At 32.1% G+C, this 25763-nt stretch overlaps 1 protein-coding gene and 1 pseudogene across 2 annotated transcripts; both read left to right on the forward strand.

The window, feature by feature from the left end:
* Positions 1–25763, forward strand: LOC134700535 (translation initiation factor eIF2B subunit delta-like). Of its 2 annotated transcripts, none has more exons than XM_063561920.1 (12): positions 1–106; positions 2050–2390; positions 3915–3987; positions 6513–6699; positions 16047–16161; positions 16584–16660; positions 17029–17131; positions 18066–18199; positions 18524–18615; positions 22302–22387; positions 22805–22985; positions 25384–25762. In XM_063561920.1, the coding sequence occupies exons 2-12, from the start codon at positions 2058–2060 to the stop codon at positions 25590–25592; spliced, it is 1590 nt and encodes a 529-aa protein (XP_063417990.1). In that variant the 5' UTR covers positions 1–106; positions 2050–2057; the 3' UTR covers positions 25593–25762. The 2 variants fall into 2 exon arrangements, with proteins under 2 accessions (XP_063417990.1, XP_063417989.1); XM_063561919.1 differs by lacking the exon at positions 1–106 and adding an exon at positions 162–324 and having other exon boundaries at positions 25384–25763.
* Positions 13390–15624, forward strand: LOC134700536 (3'-5' exonuclease DinG-like; annotated as a pseudogene).

The following is a 25763-nucleotide window of genomic DNA, read 5'->3' on the forward strand; positions in this document are numbered from 1 at the left end:
TTTTTCGGTATTCAACGTTTAAAAACTGTTCAGTGTTTACTCGTTTATCGTTTATTTCATCAGGCTGAATTTGACTTAAATATTTTATCTAAATTACAGAAGACAGGTAACTAAATAGTATTTTTTTTTGTTCTTGATCTAAGCAAAGAACGACATTTTACGGGGAATGAAGGAGTGGGGTGACAGATTACACCTGTCAGACGAGACATATTGCCATTTGCACAACATTTTATCTACTATACGAAGATACAGATACATCATGTACATGTACAGCAAACATTTTGTACCAGTACTTCTACTAGCAGTCCCCAGTACTGTATAATTGTATGTACATTTTTTGTAATACTTTTCATATGTTATACTTCTGAGCTGTTCAAGTCAATCACAACTATTGTCACTAAATATTATATTTAGTGACATATATTTAGTGACAATAAATTTGATTTAAGGTTCCTAATACTCCTTATCGCTATTTGTCCTCCATTACTGGATATCACACAGCTTCCCGTAAAATTTTGAAGTCATCAAACAAAATATCTGATGCCACAATGGAAAAGTGATTGTTGTATGCCTCAAAAGTTCAAGGTCGGTCTTATTGGGGTTTATAAGCATGACATGGGATTGCCATTTTTTTGTTAGCGTAAGACATAATAGTCAAATTATTGTGTTGTGAAAATGGGAAATTAGGTCTAGCACAACACGGGAAATGACAAAATAATGAGAATTGCTTAAGTACATAGTGTATTAGCTGGATACAGGAATCTGACAAAACAGTAAGCGGGATACAGGATTGGAACCCCCAATGAGACCCCCTTCAAGTGGCCGGGTCGGCTGGGATTAGCGATAAGGTGTATATTAATTAAGGAATAAGTGTAATATTTTTCAAGGCCAGGCATCCACTAGATTTGTAAAAATTTATAACAAACAGCTGAATTGCATTTGATACTGTCCACTCAGTTTCACCTTTAACTCACCTAAAGATCTTGTAGCAGGGCTGCCAAGTCTCATGCATTTAGTGTGAGACTCATGCATGTTCATGCTTTTTTGCTGCATTTTCCTTTGATCTATATTGGTTTTTCGCTTTGATCTTTTCAATTTTGGGGAAATCTCTCGCATTTGCTTCATGAAATGTTGGCAAAACTGTTATAGTTGTGTAGATATCTATTGTCTGTCTATTAGACTATTGTCCATCGTTCACGCCATACTACATGTACTAATCAAAGACAATCAACATGATCAATACAAAACATAATATTTATTACCTGAGAGGGAGCATCTCAAAGTTGTATCCCATATTTATTACCTGAGAGGGAGGATCTCAAAGTTGTATCCCATATTTATTACCTGAGAGGGAGCATCTCAAAGTTGTATCCCATTTTTAGTTTTACACTACACCTTCTGCAGGAACTAAATAAAATGTCCATAAATTTCAGTTAAGAGGTTGTTGGACAAGTTGATTTTCTTGCAATTGTCCATCCATAGCATCTGAAGATAATGATGAACATGATGTAATAGGCCTGAATAATGTAAATAACTTTTAAAAGCAAATGCTTAAAGTCAAATAAGATACCTCAAATTAAAAAAAGATAATGCATGTTTTTTTTATTACTCAATGGGTACATGTAGTTTTTATTTTAAAACTTATGTACATATATAAATATTTTTTTGAAGAAAATTCCTTAATTTAATATAGGAAGATGTTCATATTTAGAAGAAGTTTACTTTAAGTTAATTGCTTTCTTTCATTCAGGAAGCAATTCTCTGACATATTTTCTGTATGCAAAGTGACCTCAATGTGACCCCTCTGGTAAAAATCCTGTGATCTCAAAACGCATGGATGTCCTTAAAATAAACTTTAATTATCTGATTGTACATGTTTAACACATGCTCAATATCCATGGTTTATGTTTATTGTTGACAAACGGTGACGAACATTAAACTTTGACTTCTAAACACAAACTTTAATTACCTGACATATTTACACAACAACACTGACATAAAAAATATGGAAATGTAACACAGTTTTTACAGACAATTATCTATTTTTAGATTGAATCATGTCAGACAAATTGGGAGCCTCAGGTCAAGATAAAGGGAAAGATCAAGGGTCAACACCAGGTAAAAAGAAAGACAAAAAAACAAAAGGTGGAAAGGGAGGTAATCCAGCTGGTGATGGTAAAGGTCAAGGTCAACAGAAATCATCTGATGGTAGCAAATCTCCTAGAGTGACGACAGAAGATAAGCCCTCAGATGTAACCAATCAAACAGACCCAAACAAAGGACAAAAACCTAAAGGACCACCGAAAGCCCAAAATAATGGTAATCAGATAGATCCAAACAAACCACAGAAAAGTAAAGCAGAATTAAAGGCAGAAAGAAGGGCATTACAGGTATATATGACTATAAACAAGATATTGTTAAAAAAATTGAAAATCTTGTTAACCCTTTCAACGCTATACACGGCATATGCCGCGATGACGTACGCCGTTCGCCACTGCTATTCGCGGCATATGCCGCGATGAAAAAGGATTTTTCATTAGGACTCTTAAACCATTCGGTTTTCATTCGGGTTCTCTCTAATTTTTCATCGTTTGAATCTAGGATATGCAAGGTCTCATTTGCGCTTGAAATCCCGACTATTTTTATAGTAAAATCATGCAGTAGAAGGAAAATAGAAGGAAAATAAAAACAAATATTTTGACAAATGCAAATGGCGGAAATCGGAAACGAAGCTGTAAATATGGAAAAATTTCAGCATTTCCTTGGCGAAACTAACAACGAGGATTAGTTAAAAGGTTTCTTGTTATCTCAATGTGTTTATTTCATTAAATTCGTGTGGGAAATATGATTTGATCGATCATTACTAGACGTAGAAAAAGGGGGGAAAATGGAGGTTGACTGAATTTTTTTAGGACGGAGCTATTTATTTGTGCCACGATTACATAAAACGTTATGTATGGTACAATACGCTACGGAATCGGGCAGCTGGTGTCTTCTTTACAATATGGCAGATAAAACAACAAAATAAATGAAGACTAAAAGTAGTTTTTATTCAAAATTCAACACAAATGTTATAAATTACACCTTTTACCTGTTAATTACCTGAAAACACAGGTAACCTGACAAAAATTTCAGTAAAATAATTGCCTAACATTACAGTTCATGCTCTCCTGAGTATTTTTCATGCAATAATTTTCTCTGTATCTCATATAATAAAAAAGATACAGCAATCTGAAAAGGAAAATACTGTTCTAATGAATGAACTAAAAAAAATGCAGCAGCAGCAGCCATTTTTCTATTTTTTTGTGTAGCGTTGAAAGGGTTAATGTCTTTTACATGTTTTATTTTACAGAAAAAAATGTGACAGAAAAATTCAAAGGCTTTGCAATAATATAAATCTACCTTTTAAATTTGAATGCGTTTAATGTACGCAACATTTCCTAAAACCAAAACAATAAATAACACTATTTGTTTACTTTCAAAAAAATAATGGCAGCAATAAATGCAAGCAATATTTTTTTTCATTGCTGGAAACAAATGATGGATAGTCACACATGCAAGATTAAAAATGCTGTTATGACGAAGTTCTTTTTTGATTCTGAACTTCATATTTATTCATTCATCTAATAAAAAAAACATTCTATTTATATGCATCCCTGAAATAGCTCAGAAAAATATACTCTATTACTACAATTAAGTGAATATTAATACTTTATACACGCTTTTTTGCAGGGTTGATTATGATAGCGAAAAAAAACATTGAATAATATCATATAATACATACATGTAATAGATTGGAATTTACCTTTTGTATTATTTGATATTTTTCAATATGTTCAAAGAATACAATTTTAGTATGATAAGATATTATTTTATGAATTCACCTTTGATTTTATTTGATGTTGTATTTGTAGGAACAACAGAGGGCTTTAAAAGATCAGAAAAAAGAAACTGGAACTTCAAGCAAGGATACCAGTTCTGCTTCAGGTAAACAAGATGATACTAGCTTTGACTTTGAATAAAGTCATAGTATATATGTAACACTCAGAAACGTGTCCTTCCCCCCAAACGTGTCTGATTCCCCCAAACATGTCTAGTTTAAAATTGTGCCAAAGCGTGTCATTTGTATAAACGCCCAAACGTGTCCATTTCTCAACTAACCCCCAAACGTGTCCAATCTCCAAAACGTATCCTTATCAAGCATTATTTGGTTATTGCTATTTCATTAAAGTATACTAATTTTACCATTTCATTAAAAATATACATAAGGCACGTTAGTACTTTTTCAAACCGGAAGAATTAAACTGGGTTAAAGTGGGGGCGTCATTTCGACTATATCTTATGTAAATTGTAAGCAGACATGTTGAGTTAAATTGTACATGTAGTTAACGGGTCAAAAGGTCCCTTTCTCTGCACGTTTAAACTTTAATGTTCTCTCTAATTATGCATGATTCGCAATCAACAGTCTAAAGTTAATTTCTCATGTAGAACTGAAAAAAACATTCAAACTTGTATGTTTTTTTCTAATTTGAATGAAATATTTGCAACTGGATAATACGCAACCAGCAGTCTAAAGTTTATCTTAACAAAAGAACAGTAAAAACATTAAAACATTTATGTTCAAATGTAAAAAAAATAAAAACAGGTAGTCTATGTTCTCTCAAAATAGAACTGCAAAAACAATAAAACCTGTATGTTCTCTCTAATTATACTTGACATACTTGCAACTGGGCAATACGCGATCATCAGTTTAAAGTTCAGTTTATAGTTAATTTGTATAGTACAGTATAAAAACATTAAAACTTGCAAAACTATTGTGCGCTCTAAATATGCATTAAGTACTTACAACTGGACAATACGTAATCAACAGTCTAAAGTTTATTTAAAGACTACAAAATAAATGTGCAATTAAAACCGGCGTTGATCACATAACAGTCATATTCATAAAAAAGAATCTATAAAACTTATGCATGAAATATTTGGCACTGAACTTTATGTTCTTTAGTGATGGCAGAAACCTAAAATTTATTAAAAAAACGGATAACCAGTTTATGATTTGATGAGCTTTTGAAATACACACAAACTATTGACAAAAGTGGGGGAAAAATGCATTTAAAAGCCCGCCATGCAATATTCGGATAAATATAAAAGGTATCATCGGATAAGTACAAAATAATTAACAAAGTTAACAATTGATTCAACTCCAAAACTATGTGTATGTTCGCTCTAAATGAATATGAAATCTTTGCAACTGGACAATAAGCAACTGCAGTCAAAGTTACTTAATAATAACAGTTTAATTTTGCCATTATTATGATCATTAAAAACCTACATCCAACTAACTTAATCTAATAAATGACAACTTCATCACGTGTGTCTCCCATCATAGAGTTGCCGTAAAAGTTATCAGTGATTTTATTTAGAAAATACCTGTATTAGGGCTAAAAGACGTGTGACGTTTTGGCGTTAAATATTGGACACGTTTTGGCAAATAACAATTATCGGACACGTTTGGGGAATATTGTACATTTCGGACACAATTAGGGAGAAAAGACACGTTTGGGAGAATCGGACACGTTAGGGGGGAAGGACACGTTTGGGAGTGTTACATACATACAGTGTTCTAGCAAGGATTTGAAGTGGGTAGGGTGCTATTCAGGAAGCATATGTATACATGATATATGTCATTTAAAAAAGTGCAATTATTTAAACCATTTATTAGCATAAATGTCATAAAATACATATGTACATAAAATACATTTGTACATAAAATTACAAACAAAATGCTCAGACACTATCATGGTAAAATGAAATTTCAGTTAAAATGTAGTAATGTTGATCACAACATTGATTATATGATATATGTAGTAAGTTCTCAAGTGTTGATTGCTTTCATTAATGATCTCTGTGATTGGGGTGTTTTTGGCTAATTTAAAGTTTTTTTAAGTTATCAGTTCCAAGCTTAAGATCAATCAGATCAAAAAATAAATCAGGAGACAAATTATGTTGCACAATAAAGTTTAATACCTTCAAAGCATACAAAGTGAGTAACCTATCCTACTTCAAGTAAAATAGAGATGTCTGGTCCTACTAAGGATACCAATTCTACTTCAGGTAGAAAAGAGAAGTCTGGTCCCAGTTAGTATACCAGTCATGGTCTATTGACCAGAAAATATTGCTCCTTTTCAAATTTTTATGTTAGTTTGTGATATTATCAGTAAAAAGGGGAACCGCTAATAGTCGTATATAAATGGTAATGAAATGACGTTTGACATGTTTGATATGCTGTTAACAGGGAAATTATTTGGTCCTGCCCCTTCATTCATGGTCTATCCACTAGAATTACATGTTAAAAGTTAATGTCAGATTATGGGAAACGGTTAACCATTTATGTTACTGAATGATATCTAATATTTCATTGAATCAATTTGAGAACAAACTTGCAATTTACTTACTAGATACACGATATGACATTCCTCACCCTGAAATATAGATATATTTGTCTATTTCAGTGGCTAAGATAGAACCTAAGAGAGTTCCAGACCATTTAATGGCAGATGATGTTCAAGCACAGAAAAAGATGGCCAAGAAATTAGAGAAACAGAAAATACCACAACGCACAAAAGTTCAACGCCAAGTCAGGCTATTTGAACATCTACACCAGTATGAGAGGGAGGTGTCACTTACACAAAGTTTATCGTAAGTATTAATGGCATGTTAGTGAGAGGGCTCACTTACTCAAAGTTTATCGTAAGTATTAATGGCGTGTTAGTGAGAGGGCTCACTTACTCAAAGTTTATCGTAAGTATTAATGGCGTGTAAGTGAGAGGGCTCACTTACTCAACTCAAAGTTTATCGTAAGTATTAATGGCGTGTTAGTGAGAGGGCTCACTTTCTCAAAGTTTATCGTAAGTATTAATGGCATGTTAGTGAGAGGGCTCACTTACTCAAAGTTTATCGTAAGTATTAATGGTGTGTTATTGAAAGGGCTCACTTACACAGAATTTATCGTAAGTATTAATGGTGTGTTAGTGAGAGGGCTCACTTACACAGAATTTATCGTAAGTATTAATGGTGTGTTAGTGAGTGTTAGTGAGAGGGCTCACTTACACAGAATTTATCGTAAGTATTAATGGTGTGTTAGTGAGAGGGCTCACTTACACAGAATTTATCGTAAGTATTAATGGTGTGTTAGTGAGAGGGCTCACTTACACAGAGTTTTATCGTAAGTATTTATGCCTTATGAGTGAGAGGACTCACTTGCACTTATTTATTGTGAGTATTTAAATCTTATTAGAAAGCGTTGTCACTAACACAAAGTCTTGTCCTCTGAAATCAGGTTTTATTTTAAGGATGTTCGCTACTCATTATTTTGACACCGTTTGCGCACCGTAGTTGAGAACGAATGCCGTAATATATTTTTTATTTTTTATAAATTTAAAACAATGTATTTGACTCAAAGTTATCAAATATTATATCTTACCTTATTTTTAGTGAAATTTTGATTTTAAACCAATTTTAAATGTCAAATTAATCCAGAATATACGACAATAATATTTACGCGGTATTTCGCCTATTTCCGGCATTGTTTACATTGACACCAGACGACATCAGAAGACCCGTCAACAGATCGTTTGCCAGTATATTTGAACATTTTTAAACCATTTTACATCAAACTTTTATATCTTATTTACTTTTAATATACATCGATGCTATTTTTATAAGATCATTATTCAATGGGGAGGTTTAGACACGGATTTTTGTCTTGTAAACAAAAACAGAAAATTGCGTCAATTAGGAAGGGTCAGAACATCAGACAAACGGCTCGAACAGTATTACTAGATCATGCATATACAACTTCATATCCATCGTCTTCATATAAACAACCAGACCTGTCAAATTTTATAAATGAGGAAGTCATAGATGAAAACAATGTTAACATAACATCAGACGACAGCTGGAGAAATGGAAGAAGGGTCGTAGAACTTGGGGTATTGGCAGATCATCTCGCTGCGTGCAAACAATGTGGTCTTCCACTCTCTTTACAAAACTGTTTAAACATAACAACATGTGGCCTGGCTGCTGTCTTGAAAGTTTTATGTGTCAACCAAAGTTGTAAAAACATCAATGCCATACCAACAGGAAAACAGCACAACAGAATATGGGATGTAAATACAAAGTTAGCAACAGGTAAATGTAATCATCGCATCCCAGTGGCGGATCCAGATTTTTTCATAGATGGGGGCCCACTGACTGACATAAGAGGGGGCCCACTCCAGTCATGCTTCAGTATTTCCCTATATAAGCAACCAATTTTTTTCCCTAAAGCTGCCTCTGCATTCATTCAAAGATGTCTTACTTTATAAATTCTTTATAAGTTAAATAACAAAAGTCTATAAATTGATAATAAGGCTGAAAGAAAAAATATGTGGTTTTCTTGTTCACCTGTAGCAATAATGTACATGCATGTGCAATCCTCTATTTTTTATCTCTCAAATATGTGTATTAAACATATAATATATTATGGATATTTTACACTAAGCATGTAGTGGCTGTTAAACTTCATATCTGATATCTCATCCTAATTTTCTCAATCATGTTTTTTTCTTCCTTAAAAAAATATTTTGATCCCATAAAGTCATGCCATATTTGATGAAAAAAATATTGTGGTCAAGAAGATGACAAAAAAATATTCAGAATCTTGCTTAATTTCCCCTATATTAAAACCTTATACAGGTAACATATAGCAGGGGCGAATCCAACCATTTTAAACAGGAGGTGTTCCTAACCCAAGAGAAAAAAGGGTGTGTGTGTTCCATGTACATGTCCCCATTCCAATGCATTGATCGTCCAAAAAAGGGGGGTTCCAACCCCAGAACCCCCCTGGATCCGAGCCTGTGAGTGTGAAGTGTTAAACTTTGATAAAAATAATTTGATGGAAAACTTACAAATAAAAAATTATGTTAACAAATTGTGTGGAAAAAAATCTGACTAGAACAAACAGCCACAACCATGTAACCCCCTTTGAAGTGAATTAAATTGGTTTCTTCCCTAGAAAACTTTATACTGTAAATTCAGAAATTATTGTGAAAAAATGTGACTGAGTTGTAAATAATTTAAACTTGAATTTTGAAATATCATGAATATTTTACATGAATTTTTCTCAAAATCATGAAAATTTAAATACTGAAAATCTAAAATAACAAAATTGCAATAATGAATGTTCAAACTTCAAAGTAATTTCTGAATTTACAGTAGTTTTAATTATTTAAAACTTTAGTCTAAAGGATAAGTACATTTCACACAATAAAATGACTTCAGATCTATACATGTACTTATACATACATAAATATTGGCCTTCAGTCTCTGAGAGAACAGATTATAATTTTGCTACATTTAGCTAAATTTTGATTAAAATTTACTTGATAAGTATCAAGCAAGCAGATTTACTACATGTAGTACAACGGTTGACCAACCTTGGGGGTTTAGTCAGACAATCATGTACATGTACAAAATGTAGATATGATGTAAAAAGAAGGCAAGTTAACCATTTATGAAAGCTTCATATTTGCTATTGGTTCTGTCTAACTCTTTATAAGTTCTATATAAATGTCCATGCACATGTACATTTATATGAATCATAATTTTAATTGCAATAGTAACTACATGTATGTATGGACCATTGTTGGGAATTCCAGATATTTTCATCCTTCCAAAAACATCTAATTTTAAATCTAAAAGGTTTAATAATACAAAGACACTTATAACCACACCACTTCTGACTGAAGTCACACACACAAATAATTGCGGTCAGAGTTTTAACTGTTAGATTTAAACCTTCCCCTTTTATATAAAAAAAAATTGGGTAATGAGTGGTATGATTGCAAATGGGACAACTCTCCACAAGAGACAAAATGACAAAGAAATTAACAACTTCAGGTCACTGTACGTCCTTCAACAATAAGCAAAGCCGGTACCTCATAATAAACTATAACAGACCCTGAAATTACAAAGAGAAACTAATGTCCGAATTCATGCAGAAAAAAATGAACGGAAAACAAATTTATGATGAAGCACATATCAACAAACGACAACCACTGAATAACAGGCTCCTAATTACTTGGGACAGGCACATACATGTAAAAAATGTACTATTACATGTACATACAAAATATGTGGTGCGGTTAGACATGTTAGATATGAAAAAGTGAAAAGATTATATAGGGTAAAACTTAAAGGCCCAACTTCAGGGTAGGCGGTTAGTCATCCCTTAGGGGGCTAGATTTATAACAAAAATCAACCTCCAGATTTAATAAATTTTGTTTTTTCTATTATTTTAGCATCAATTCATACTGGTCTTGGTGAAAGGCAAGTAAATGGTTTTCTATCCACATTGAATATACCTCCAGTTAGTCACAGAATGTTTGACCAACGACAAAATGAAATTGGAACAATTCTTGAAGAAATTGCAGAGAAATCCATGAATGAATGGACAGAGAAAGAAAAGAGTATGACGAAAGAGTAAGTTAATAGAAATGATTTTGGAGTTTGAGGAATAGTAAATTTAGAAATTATTGAGTGCATTTATCTATTATTGCGATTTCATTATTTTAAACTAAAATGTGATTTAAATTTTTGCAATGTTGATAAAAATCCTTTTTACATAGAAATAAATTATAATAAATTTCAAAATGTGAATTTGAATTATTGCCATATACATGTATTACTAAACCTGTCGCAATTTTTTCGCAATAATAAAAACAATTAATGCAATAATTTCAGAAATAGCAGTATTATCTATAGTACTTCAATTTTAATGAAAGAAATTATTTAGTCTTCTTTATAAATATTGATTGAAATTCATATTGATTAGTGGTTCTTAATATCTTGTCGTTCATGCAGGTTTCACGCTTCATTGAAGACCCATTGGTGGCCTTAATTCGGCTGTTGTGTGCTCTATAGTAGGGTTGATGTCGCTTTGACACATTCCCCATTTCCATTCTCAATTTTAATTGTTTCCTGCATGCTCAATCAGGACAAGAGCAAGTTATACAAATTACAATACATCCAAATTTCAGGTATAAATCAATGTTTATAGTCAATTTAGAATTTGATAAAAAGGCATTTTTTAACATTACTTTAAAAATGGTGTACAAATAAAATAACATAATGTTTAGAAATTATTAAAAAGTATTATTAACAGTTTATCCCAGCTGCTAGAAAATGATATACAGGTATCCATGTGTTACTAATTTCCATTTTTTTTACTTAAAGATGTAGTGGAAACGACGACATAACCGTAGCAGTTGATGCAGGGTGGCAAAAAAGAGGTAGTGGCAGATCGTATGATAGTCTCACAGGTAAGTTAAAGAAATTTTTATGTGTTTTATTACTTTGAACGACAAAACTTTATAAAAAGAAAACTAGACCTATAGTTGTTAATGTTTTATAAATGTCATTTTGGTCTTTTGTGGATAGTTGTCTCATTGGCAATCATACCACATCTTCCTTTTTATATAGACATAGATTTTCAAGCGATACACATATAACCAATTAAACATACACCGGGGAATTTTTTCTTAATACTACTCCACATGAAAATTTTCATACAAATAATTATGTCCGGTGTCTGACAGGTTAGGGGGTATTTAGTGTTATACATGTATATCCTTGTCCTTTGGTAAGAGTCGGCTGTACTGTAGACATCAGTCTGTCTGTTACATTGTCAGTCTATTTATATTTACTTATTCGTTTTATATTGTCTTATCAGGGCCTTTTATAGCTGACTATGCGGTATGGGTCCCATTGTTGAAGGCCGTACAGTGACCTATAGTTGTTAATGTCTCTGTCATTTTGGTCTTTTGTGGATAGTTGTGTAATTGGCAATCATACCACATCTTCTTTTTTTTATATAAATCAAATGTTTTCAAATTTGAAAACAATTATTATGATTATAATACATACACTTTAAGTTTGATTTTCAGTCTGATACCCTGTAGGGTTTTTAAACAGGAGCCTTTATGTCCTTGATACAGTCTTCTTTTATTTTTATAAAATGTAAATGTATTCTCCAATTTGAATGAATTGATTTATTGTATGAATTATTGTACAGGTCATTGCTCAATGATTGGAACAAGAACAGGCATGATATTAGATTATAGTTTAAGATCAAGAACATGCAGAGTATGTGTGACAGCTAGAAGGATGAAAAAGATACCTAAAGTACATACTTGCAGAAAGAATTATAGTGGGAGTTCCAAAGCAATGGAAGCTGACATGGTAGTACAAATGGTAGCTGATGCAAGAATAAAAGGTACGAACATTATGACGATAGTTGGAGATGAGGATGCTACAACCATAGCCAGACTGAGAAATAAAGTAGACAAGTCAATAATAAAAGATGCATTTACATAATAGATTAAAATATAAAGAGCCTGTTCAATGTTTCATTTTAAAAAGATATTGATATAGATGTTTATGAGACCTAAATCCCAAAAACAAAAGGAGTGCAAATCGGCCATCAGATAGATAACTTTAATAAACCAAATTACCCCCAAGATGGGTATTTTGTAAGATAAATATATAATGAAGATATCTGTAAATTTGATGAAAATCCTAGTTGCTTTGAAATAGTTATAATTTTTTTAAAGACTTTTGTGGGAACTGCACATTCTATTTTATTTTGACCTATAGATTAATTAAATCCTTAAACTTCACAGCAATACTCAGCCAATAGTCTTAACTTCATAACAAGCTAGGATTCAGTAAGATCCATATATAACTGAAATAGCAGTATAATTTTATGAAAATCCAAGTTAATTTGAAAAAAATAGTAAACAAATTTGAAAGTTGACTATCTAGGGAGAAGGTTTGGGCCCATTAAAACGTTTAATCCCGCTGCAAATGTTTGCACCTGTCCTAAGTCAGGAATCTGATGTACAGTAGTTGTCGTTTGTTTATGTAATATATACGTGTTTCTCGTTTCTCGTTTTGTTTATATAGATTAGACCGTTGGTTTTCCCGTTTGAATGGTTTTACACTAGTAATTTTGGGGCCCTTTATAGCTTGTTGTTCGGTGTGAAGGCCGTACTTTAACCTATAATGGTTTAATTTTTAAATTGTTATTTGGATGGAGAGTTGTCTCATTGGCACTCACACCACATCTTCCTATATCTATTTAAATTAAGTCTGACTGAAAATTTTCTCACATCCTATACTACCTATTTATTAAATCCTCATATTTTATTGCAATAAATCAAACTTCCAAACAACCTGGCATTCTTTAAGATCAATGTATAATTGAGAAAAATGAAGAGTTTCATATTCATTGTTGAAAATGTTTTTTTCAGTAATCAAGATATATCAAGCTGTGAAGTGAGGGAAGGAATCAGTTACCAGTCAGGCATAGATATGAAAGAATCTAGATTGGATCCTGAAAACATAACAGAAATACCCCCTCCTAGAACTTCAAGAATAGAAGCCTCACCAAAGCATGATTCTGTTACAGAAATTTTCTTTGACATAGAAGCTACAGGACTAAGTATGTTATAATAAAAAAACATTTTTTTTCAATACATTTATTGTCCACGCCACAACGTGATGGAGAGACCTTTAAAGTGATGCTCCTTGTCTGTCTGTCGGTCAGTCAGTTACTTTATTAGGTCATTCAAATCTTGCAAAGCAGTTAGTCACCATATGTACTCGATCTTTTTACAACTGCCATTTATAATAATAATTTAACACAACTTATTGGAGATATTAGACGCTGATGTTTTTGACAATTCTACACTATACTAACACTTTTTAAATCCAACTCCTCAGAGAGTTATGGAACTTGATTTTTTTTAGCTTTCAAGATCTACACTATATATGAATACAAAGTCTGCCAAGTACTTTGAAATAAAAGAAATATGTGGATTTCTTGTGTAAAAACTTGTACATTATATGAACTAAATGTTATCACTACTCATTGCTATACATTTTGTGGAGAAATTGGTAAACTTATTTTAATACAGAACCTTTACAACTACTGATACATGTACTTCTTATGTGAACATCTAGGAACTGGAATAAGTTGTATTTATATTGCTTTTTAGGTAGATCATCCCATATCACACAATTAGCAGCATAGAGTGCAGCAGAATCTTTTTCCAGATTTGTCCTACCCCAGCACCAAATAACACCAAAGGCGGCAGAGATTACTGGATTGACATTTGAGAATGGGCAGTTATTATCAAATGGAAATGTGTTGCCTGCTGTCCATATCAAAAAGTGCCTCAATGACTTTATTTCTTTTCTTGAAAAAACTAAGAACAATGTTTTAATTGGCCATAATGTTCAAACATATGACTGTGTGTTATTGTACACTTCACTACAAAAATGTAATTTGCTTGATAAATTCAAGTCAACTGTGATAGGCTTTATTGACACATTGCCATTATTTAAACTTTCTCATCCAGGTCTGAATTCTTATTCACAGACAAATTTGTTTGAAACATTTATGAGCAAATCATATGAAGCCCACAGGGCTGATGAAGATGTTGATGCACTATGCACACTTGTCAATAAGAAAATTGAGTTAAATGTTCATTTTGAAAAAGTATATATACCAGAATGTGTCATATCAGACAAATTCAATTCTATGAAAGAATTGCATAAAAATTTGCCTTCTTTGAAGCTGTTGATTGATCGTAAGATCCTTTCATTAGGAATGGCACGTATTATTGCCAGTAGTGGACTGTGCTTAGAGCACTTGAAGTTGGCCTTTTCTAGGAATGGTTGTAAAGGTATAAAAGATCTTTTCACAGAAAAGAGTGGTTCAGGTGTACGTGTCACAAAATCAGAAAAGATCATAAGACAGGTTTCAGATTTTTTGAAAGAATGATGTCATTTTCATGAACTTTTTGATGTTGTTTTGAATGTTTTTCAGTCCTTAGTTATATATTTTTTATGAAAAAAGGTCTTTGTTGTACCTAGTATACAGTGATCTAGATTTAAAACAAATTGTTTGGTTAAAAAAGATAACAGTATTTGATAAATTGACATATATGTTATGAAAAATGTCTAAATTTAAATTTCCCGTAGTTTTTCATGGAATTTTGATTTTTTTTCAGCTCTAATTCAAAATTTTGCACATTGACCTATACTTTTCTATTAATAATATCTTAAAATAAAGTCTTGTGAATTATTTCTGAATTTTTTTGAAAATTTCTTGTTATTTTATAAAGGTTAAATCAAAGGTTTCATTTTGATGTCATTCTCTTTCCCGTACTTTTTTGTTTATTTTTTTTTTACGGGAAAAACACATTGACTATATGCCTTGAATGCACAATTTTTGTAGAAATTGAAATAAAGGTATATTTTTATTGATATTAGAATAAAATATATTTACATTTGTATGAATTGTTGTTGTAATTGAAACTTCAATGCAGATGTTCCAATTCTTTGAAAATACCGGATTTTTCAATACTGACATTATGAGTGACCATAAATGCCATCCTTACGAAAAATATAGCGCATTGACCTATATTTTTTTTTTCATTTTTTCACTCCCATATGAAAGGAGTTATAAAAAAACACAACAGGAAAACTTTCTTGTTATTTTGAATTTCAGTAGCGAACCTCCTTAAGATCAAAATCTCAGAGTAGTCAAATTAATCTTGTACACTTGTTCATTATTGATTCAGCTGTTAACATATATACCAAATAATATAAGTGTTTTGACACTTCACTAAACATGGAATTAAGATTGTGAGACCGGAGGGCATTTTTCTGTGGGTTTTATGGGTTGATGGAAACCACGAATTGAAATGTTCAATGAATTGCAAATTTGATGAATGACTAAATACAGACTTTTTGAAAACCACAAAATCAAATATCCACGAAAATGCAACTTTTCCTCAATCCACGAAAATCGATGAACCCACGAAAATAAATGAATCCATAATATTCTAATTAAACTATACTTTTAAAGGACCAATAAAGTGATCTCAGTAACTGTACATCATGTACATGCTATATTGAATGTTAATCATCTTCTTTTTCAGGTTTAAAAGTTGCACTATACATCCAGCCATAGTGAGGCTAGGGGTCCAGTACGCTGAAGGTGTTATTTGTGGGTCTAATGCAAGGTGTCTTGCCATGTTAGTAGCATTTAAACAGGTATGTTGTTAAAAAATCTGAATATCCAAAAGATGGAACCTTACATCTCAAATATCTTACCTGTACAAGTAAATAGAAACTGTACAAGTGAATAGAAAAGCACCCTTGCCTGTTAAAAAAGGTCTTATGCTTGATATATATTTGGTCATGTACATGTATGTTGCATTTTTACAGGACACTTTATTTTAGGGTCTACAAAGGCTGACATATGTTGGTCTATTCCTTAATATTTGGGCATGCTACATGTAGTTGAAGTTAAATCAATGCTTTTATGTTATTTGTGTATAATAAGCAATAATTAAAGGTTATATTAAAAGTTAAATGTTAGGCTCAATGTGATGTACCACTATGATATTATATATATATTTATAGGTAATAGCAGATTACACAACCACCATGATATTATATATATATATTTATAGGTAATAGCAGATTACACAACACCAGCACATAAAGAACTGTCAAGAGATTTAGAAACTAGAATTAAACCATATATAAGGTAAATCTATCATGTCTATAAAAACACTGCTGCTTTAATACCACATGAACATGTTATATATGTTATTGGATGTTGGAACTTTAATCAATCCTTCAATATCAATAAAATCTGTTGATCTTGGTATAAGCAATGGTAGAACTTCCATTATTGACTTGATGGAGATAAGTTGCATATGTGCTCAGCATGTTCAGGTCTAAAAAAAATCCTATTAATGATTCCATCAGGGAAATTTTATCACTATTACGAGAAAAAAGAAAACTAAAGATTTAAAAATCTCACCTGAAAAATTGTTATTTAGAATCACCACATGCAAGGTAAAAAGAATTTTACACTTTTAAATCATAATAACATAATTTTTTCTGTTGCAGTTTTTTAAACCAGTGTCGACTAATGTCTGTTAGTATGGGAAATGCCATAAAATATCTAAAATATAATATATCATGTGGCACTAGAGATCTGTCTGAAATTGAGGTAAGTAAAATTGTTTTTTATATAGTCCTAGAAAACTGTGGGTCTGTGATTAATCAATTATAACAAAAAAAATGTCATCTCATAATGCTTCACAGATATTTATTAACTGTCAATAATTTTTGTCAACTTAATAAACATGATAAAGGTCAAATTCTATCATGTATTTTTTTTTTCTCAACATAGTGTTTTTTCTTGTAACACCAAATTGTTGATGATTGCAATAAAAATTAATGCATATTAATGCATATTCTGCCAATTGAAAAACAGCCACAAATACAAAGATCTATATACACTTTATAAAGTAACCCAATTTTATCCCCCATTTACACAGGGGCTTTAAAAATTTTGCTATGGCCAAGCAATCTTGTTGTTGAAAGAGATCTAGAGCAATAACAGTTCAGATTCATGACATTTTTCTTTACATTTGTAGTTACTTTGGATTATATAGATTAAGAGAGGCAATAGATACCAAATGGGACATTCAAACTCAACAAGTTGAAAACAAACTTACAAGGCCCTAGCTACAAAAAGAAAATGACAAACATACAATAGTACACAAAATTAAACATAAAAATCTAAAGACTAAGCAACAAAAATCGGGGGCAAGCATATCCTACTCAAGCTCCACAGGTGACACCTGTAGTGTTGAGATATAGAATAGAAATCAACTGCATGAGAGTGAATCCAATATACATGATGTACATGAATAAACTGTTATTACTTTTGGACATTCAAATATGGAATAAAAGATGACTTGGTGTATTATAGATTTTCTTATATCATCTCAGAAACAGACTCTCCACAGACCTGAAATAAGCTTAAATTAACAGATATTTATTTACATTACTTCAATTTCTATGCTATATTTATTGGTATACAATATGAAAACAAGGTTATTGCTAGTGAATGCAGTTTACAATATTTTGTTTTTCAGGCAAAACAGAACTTAATAGACAGTATTGATGAATATATAAAGATTAAAATTATCCTCCCAGCAAAGGCTATCTCTACATTTGTTATAGAGGACAAGAAGATAGTTGATAATGATGTCATTGTAGTATATGCTTGGTGAGCTATGTCCCTTTTATAAGATAATCAACCTTGAAGATGTCAATGTATTGTATGACTTATTGAATTATGTCCCTTTGAAAAGATACTGTCAATCACAAAGTCACATTTTTTGCGCTCTTGTAACCTAAAGATGATAATGAAGAGTATGTTCCAGGTTTTAATCTTGTTTAAAGTAAATTGTATTGTTTTAATATATGAGTTCTGTCTTTTATATATTGATCAGCATGATTTATTTCAAGTCATCAAATTTTGAATTATATTTCTTATTACATATTATCATTCATGTTAAGTGCTTTATTTATACCTCTTTTCTCTTTACAGTTCGTCATTGGTGTTAAGAGTTTTACGTACAGCACATGAACATGGAATAAAATTCCGAGTTATTGTGATAGATGGACGACCTAGAATGGAAGGTAACAAGACAATATGAGGGTTTGGATGGGGTTAAATGATCAAAGAATAATGCCCTTAAAAAATGAAGATTAGAGAATAACGGGCCAAAAATATGAAGATTAGAGAAAAAAGGGGTTAATTTTTGGAAGATTTGAAAGAAAAAAGGGGTTAATTTTTTTAAGGATTAAAGACAAAAGGGGTGAAAATTAAATGTTTATAGAATAACAGAACCCCCCCCCATCAAGACCATCCACTATTGATGCTTTCTTTTTTAGGCTGTTCCTTTCACTGTGAAAATTTCAAGCTTTACCATGTGATTGATTTTCACATTCATCACTCAATTAATTTCATGCAATTATTTTTAGACATTATCATCTTGTATGAAAGTTTCAATGCATTATTTTTCTTCAGAAATTACCACGGTAAATTCAGAAATAATTGGCTGTATTTTATAATTTTTATTTTAAAATAATTAACAAAAAATATGAGTTTAAATATTGCAATTTCAAAAAATGCTGCATTTAGATAAAGCTATCAAAATTAAATATGTGAGTTTTAATTTCATTACAATTTTTATGATTTAAAAGACAGAGCAAAAAAATCATAATTTACAGTTCTAGTTAATCAAAGAGGGGCGAAAGATACCACAGGACATTCGAACACATAAACAACTAGTGCAGGGCCATAAAAATAAATTGGGCTTTGATCATTGTTAAAGGCCATACAGTGACTCAAATTTGTTAATTTCTGTGTCATTTGGCCTCTGTGGAGAGTCTCATCAGCATACCACATCTTTTTAGCTCACCTGGCCCAAAGGGCCAAGTGAGCTTTTCTCATCACTTGGCGTCCATCGTCCGTCGTCGTCCGTCATCGTTAACTTTTACAAAAATCTTCTCCTCTGAAACTACTGGGCCATATCAAACCAAACTTGGCCACAATCATCATTGGGGTATCTAGTTTAAAAAATGTGTGGCGTGACCCGGTCAACCAACCAAGATGGCTGCCACGGCTAAAAATAGAACATAGGGGTAAAATGCAGTTTTTGGCTTATAACTCAAAATCCAAAGCATTTAGAGCAAATCTGACATGGGGTAAAAATGTTTATCAGGTCAAGATCTATCTGCCCTGAAATTTTCAGATGAATCGGTCAATCGGTTGTTGGGTTGCTGCCCCTGAATTGGTAATTTTGAAGAAATTTTGCTGTTTTTGGTTATTATCTTGAATATTATTATAGTTAGAGATAAACTATAAACAGCAATAATGTTCAGCAAAGTAAGATCTACAAATAAGTCAACATGACCAAAATGGTCAGTTGACCCGTTTAGGAGTTATTGCCCTTTATAGTCAATTTTTAACCATTTTTCGTTAATTAAAGTAATCTTTTACAAAAATCTTCTCCTCTGAAACTACTTGGCCAAATTAATCCAAACTTGGCCACAATCATCTTTGGGGTATCTAGTTTAAAAAATGTGTGGCGTGACCTGGTCAACCAACCAAGATGGCCGCCACGGCTAAAAAAAGAACAAAGGGGTAAAATGCAGTTTTTGGCTTATAACTCAAAAACCAAAGCATTTTGAGGAAATCTGACATGGGATAAAAATGTTTATCAGGTCAAGATCTATCTGCCCTGAAATTTTCAGATGAATCGGTCAATCGGTACATGGGTTGCTGCCCCTGAATTGGTAATTTTGAGGAAATTTTGCTGTTTTTGGTTATTATCTGGAATATTATTATAGATAGAGATAAACTGTAAACAGCAATAATGTTCAGCAAAGTAAGATCTACAAATAAGTCAGCATCATCTTTGGGGTATCTAGTTTAAAAACCAACCAAGATGGCCGCCACCGCTAAAAATAGAACATAGGGGTAAAATGCAGTTTTTGGCTTATAACTCAAAAACCAAAGCATTTTGAGGAAATCTGACATGGGATAAAAATGTTAATCAGGTCAAGAACTATCTGCCCTGAAATTTTCAGATGAATCGGTCAATCGGTTGTTGGGTTGCTGCCCCTGAATTGGTAATTTTGAAGAAATTTTGCTGTTTTTGGTTATTATCTTGAATATTATTATAGATAGAGATAAATTGTAAACAGCAATAATGTTCAGCAAAGTAAGATCTACAAATAAGTCAACATGACCAAAATGGTCAGTTGACCCGTTTAGGAGTTATTGCCCTTTATAGTCAATCTTTAACCATTTTTCATAAATCTAAGTAATCTTTTACCAAATCTCCACTGAAACTCCTAGGCCACAATCATCTTTGGGGTATCTAGTTTGAAAAATGTGTCCGATGACCTGGCCATTCAACCAAGATGGCCGCCACGGCTAAAAATAGAACATAGGGGTAAAATGCAGTTTTTTGCTTATGACTATGAAACCAAAGCATTTAGAGCAAATCTGACAAGAAGTTAAATTGTTAATCAAGTCAATATCTATCTGCCCTGAATTTTTCAGATGAATTGGACAACTGGTTGTTGGGTTGCTGCCCTCCAATTGGTAATTTTTAAAGAAATTTTGCCGTTTTTGGTTATCTTGAATACTATTATAGATAGCGATAAACTGTAAACAGCAATAATGTTCAGCAAAGTAAGATCTACAAATAAGTCAACATGACCTAAATGGTCAATTGACCCCTTAAGGAGTTATTGCCCTTTATAGTAAATTTTTAACAATTTTCATTAATTTGGTAAATTTATGTAAATTTTTACCAAATATAGTTCTCTGTTACTAATGGGCAAAGTTCATGATAGATATAATTGTAAGAAGCAAAATCGTTCAGTAAAGTAAGAACTTCAAACACATCACCATCACCAAAATACAATTTTGTCATGAATCCATTTGTGTCCTTTGTTTAATATGCACATAGACCAAGGTGAGCGACACAGGCTCTTTAGAGCCTCTAGTTTATATATGGCTAAAAAAGCAAAAAAGACAAACATTAGTACCTATAAAGTTCCTTAAACTTGATATAAAGCATGTTTTGTGAGATCTCAACCCTCCTCCTTTACCTTTAGCCAATGTATAATAAAGAAATACACAGCAATATGCACAGTAAAAGTCACACCTCTCCTAAATTTTCAATTGATAATTTAGTTACAAAGTAAGGTTCCAATTGCATCAGCCCAGTTGATTTTAGATATATGGTATGAGCTATTTTTATGAGATCCTTTTTGTTCATACAGCCGATCGAGTATCTCACTTAAGTTACTGAAAAAGTGTATCAGAAGCACCTAGTGTACATAATCTTATTATCATTTACTGTTAACTGAATACTTTTAACAGGGTATCATTACAGCTTATTGTTCAAGATTGTTCTGCTGGTGGAGATTTATTTCCTAGAGGGTATCACTAGCCCAGCTCTTTTTGTGCTGTTATGAATTATCATTGATATGGTTATTTTTTAAAATTAAATGGTTACAAAATTTTGTTTTTTTTAAATACTAATGCTTTTCTACCTCAGGCATAGATTACCTTAGCTGTATTTGGCAAAACTTTTAGGAGTTTTAGTCCTAAATGCTCTTCAACTTCGTATTTTATTTGGCCTTTTAAACTTGTTTGGATCCGAGCGTCACTAATGAGTCTTTTTTTAGACGAAACATGCGTGTGGCGTATATACAAAATTTAGTCCTGGTATCTATGATAAGTTTATTTACATACTTATTTATTGACAGATGTTGATAAATTTTATATGTGACTTTAATTTCAGGTAAAGAGATGTTAAGAAGACTGGTGCGTGCAGGAATTAAATGCTCCTATATGTTGATTAATGCTGTATCATATGCCATGCAAGAGGTTTGTAATAGAAAACAAAACAAAACATTTTACTATGATTATACATCATGTACATGTAGGATATATGTGAATTTAAAAGTGGTGACTATAACTTTGCTTCAGATGAATGTTCTGTTTTATTCAAATCTCATAGATATACCTACCAAAAAAATATCAATATGGATAACAATGAATTTAAAAATCACAAACTAATAGATACCAATATATTGTTAATGCCATTGCTTTAAAAAGCATGCCTAAGTCATGTTTTTGACCACTTCATCTAAGCTAGACCAAATAAAATTGAGAATGGAAATTGGGAATGTGTCAAAGAGACAACAACCCGACCATAAAACAGACCTAAATTAAAATAACCAATATGGAATATTAAAGATGTGTATTCTTTACTGTTATTTATTATTCTATTGTATTTTACAGGCTACCAAAGTGTTCTTAGGAGCGCATGCCTTGCTAGCCAATGGATGTGTGATGTCTAGGGTTGGAAGCTCACAACTGGCTCTTGTAGCAAAATCATTTAATGTATCTGTACTAGTCTGCTGTGAAACTTATAAATTCTGTGAAAGAGGACAAACAGATAGCTTTGTACTGAATGAACTTGGTATGTACTTTTTACTCTGGAAATAGTTTCATATCTCTTTTAAATATCCTCATATCTCTTATATTTTTCTTTTGGTATACTGAAGATGAGATAATAAGCCTTCATTTCTTTTATTTGCATGATTCTTGTATTTAATTATTTGCAAATTAACTTAAGAATAGCAGCGCTCCAGATAAGCTGCGTATTTGCGTCATCACGCAATACAAATAATAAAAAACCCAATGCAATTACCCATTGCAGGGTTCAATAACCCAAATAATTCAAAGAAAAACCCAATTACATGCCAAAACCATGAGTTCTCAACCCTATTATTGGCTACCGTTTGCATTATTTACCCTTATCTGTTTACGGTTGTCGCGTAAATCTATATTTATAATGTTTATAATTGGAAATTTCCTTTCGTTCTAAAAATAGATCCCTGCATCAAGTAGCTGAAATGGGTCCCTGTTGGAGTTTTCTGTTGCTCAATAGGTACACGTGTTTTTGAAAACAGTTCGATCTTCTCAGCGTTTATCCAATTAGCGTGTGTCATGAAGTCATATTTTTTTGGCATTGCTCGGGATTTATCATAACATACATTTAATTAAAAGGAAAGTGAATGTCCGGTAAAAATATTTAATAGAAGCAAAGTTATGATGATAACAAGAAACAGCCAGTGTTTTTAGGAAGCGTCCATCGAACACACAGCGTGTGTGCGTACCTTAACAAGAACATAGCTAGTAAACTCGGGGTTTCGTCAAACATGTCAAATACGAAATCAATTGGAAAAAGCGAAAGGCCAAATCAATTATGACATGAAATCAGAAACCAAAGTTCTTATAAAAGACAACTATACCCAGATTTATGTAAATTGAATAAAACAAAAACATTTAAGTATAATTAGAGATATTATATAAAGGTATACATGGTATAAGACAAGTGCCTGTGAAAACACATATCCGTTTTTGTGAGACAATACAAAACTGGCAGAAGGTTTGAAACGGACACAAATTAAACCTACAAATGCTCCTGAGTGAATTAACCAAATAAAACAGCTAGCAATTAACCCTAAGCCTAACCCTAAACCAAATAAAACGGCTAAACAAAGAAAGAAACGTATTTAAGATGGAAAAAAAATCTGGGGTTGATATTGCCTAAATATTCAATATTGTGTTGATGAAAAAACCCAATACATTAAGGAGCTTGGTGGTAAAAAAACCAATTTGATATTAACATGAGGGGTGAATTGGAATTGATAATGCAATTAACAAACTTTATCACCCAATTATATAAGAAAATGGTGGGTAAAAACCCCAATTTGTGAATTCTTATCTGGAGCTCTGGAAAAGAGAAAAATGGCATTAGAAATAATGGATTCAAAGTGAAGACCCTTCCCCTTTTCACCCTTTAAAGACCTTCTTATATTTGCACCATGACTCAAAAGACTTCACCCTAAATGTCCTAAAGTTAAAAGAATGAAGAAAGATTGAGTTAGTATATCAGTATTAAAGAGACAAAGTGAAGACCCCCCTTTTAACTCCTCCAAAGAACAGTATATCAGTATTAAAGAGACAAAGTGAAGCCCCCCCCCCCCCTTTTTTTCTAGCAAAGAACTTCTTATCTTTGCACCATGACCCTGAAGACCTACATTTAAATGTCCAAATCTACAGAGAAAATGGATAAAATTTGAGTTATCTTTCTTTATGTTAAGAGGTGCTCTTACAGGCAGAGGCTTATTCACGGTAGAAGTGAATATGAAATGACGTCGATTTGAAAATCAGAACTGGACAAAAACACGTCTGATTTCAATATTTTAAATGGATTTTAAAATAAACGCTGCTTTCAAATGAGTTCATCACAGTTTCTTCTTTCAGTTAATTACGATTTTGTCTTAAAACTACGGTAAATGTTGCAAGTTTGTGATCGTATGATGATGAAATGCTGACTGACCAATTCTGTTTACAAATTAATTAATCTAGAAGATTTTTATGACCCATCAGATAAGGGTATTACTTAAAACCACAAATAATGACACCTACTGTGATTGTTGATTAGCGTAAGGGCCTTATACTTGTCATACATACATCGCCAGGTAAAATTATAGATTTATGGAAATTGATCATAAAAACTTCAAAATCAAAAATCAATATTTTTGGAGGGTAAATTTTGTAAAAACCAGGTTTTTGACTCTTGGATTAGGGTTGAGGCATGGAAATCAGGATGACACGGGCAGGTCTAAGCCACCGATGGGAAAAAATGAATGGGTCTTCAACACACAGAGTAAATCCCACACATGAAGTGGGCTGATAAGCAGCCCTTGAAACAATAATGTATATTAGTTCAGTTATTTTGCATTTATTATTTTTCTTTGGCTTCTGAAATTGCACCTTGAAATAAATGAATAAATTTGATGTTTTAGGTGACCCAGATGACCTAGTCAATATTGGAAACAAGACAGCCTATTTATCCGACTGGAGAGACTATAATTCATTGACATTATTGAATCTGGTTTATGATGTAACCCCACCAGAGTTTGTATCCGTAGTGATTACAGAACTTGGACTGATTCCCTGTACATCTGTTCCTGTTGTGTTAAGGATGAAGCAAGTGGAAACAGAAGAAACTTGATGACAAATGATAGATTAATAATAAATAGTTTGAATAAATGGTTATTTTTGTAGAGCCTGCAACCATTTGTTGTAGAAGTCAAGACATAACAATCAATTACGTCATCCTTGTCATCTATATTTTACTTCAGTTGTGATCAAAGCTTTTTTGTCAAACCTGCATGGAATTTAT

The sequence above is a fragment of the Mytilus trossulus genome, unplaced genomic scaffold (genome assembly GCF_036588685.1).
Source record: "Mytilus trossulus isolate FHL-02 unplaced genomic scaffold, PNRI_Mtr1.1.1.hap1 h1tg000158l__unscaffolded, whole genome shotgun sequence".
NCBI lineage: Eukaryota > Metazoa > Mollusca > Bivalvia > Mytilida > Mytilidae > Mytilus > Mytilus trossulus.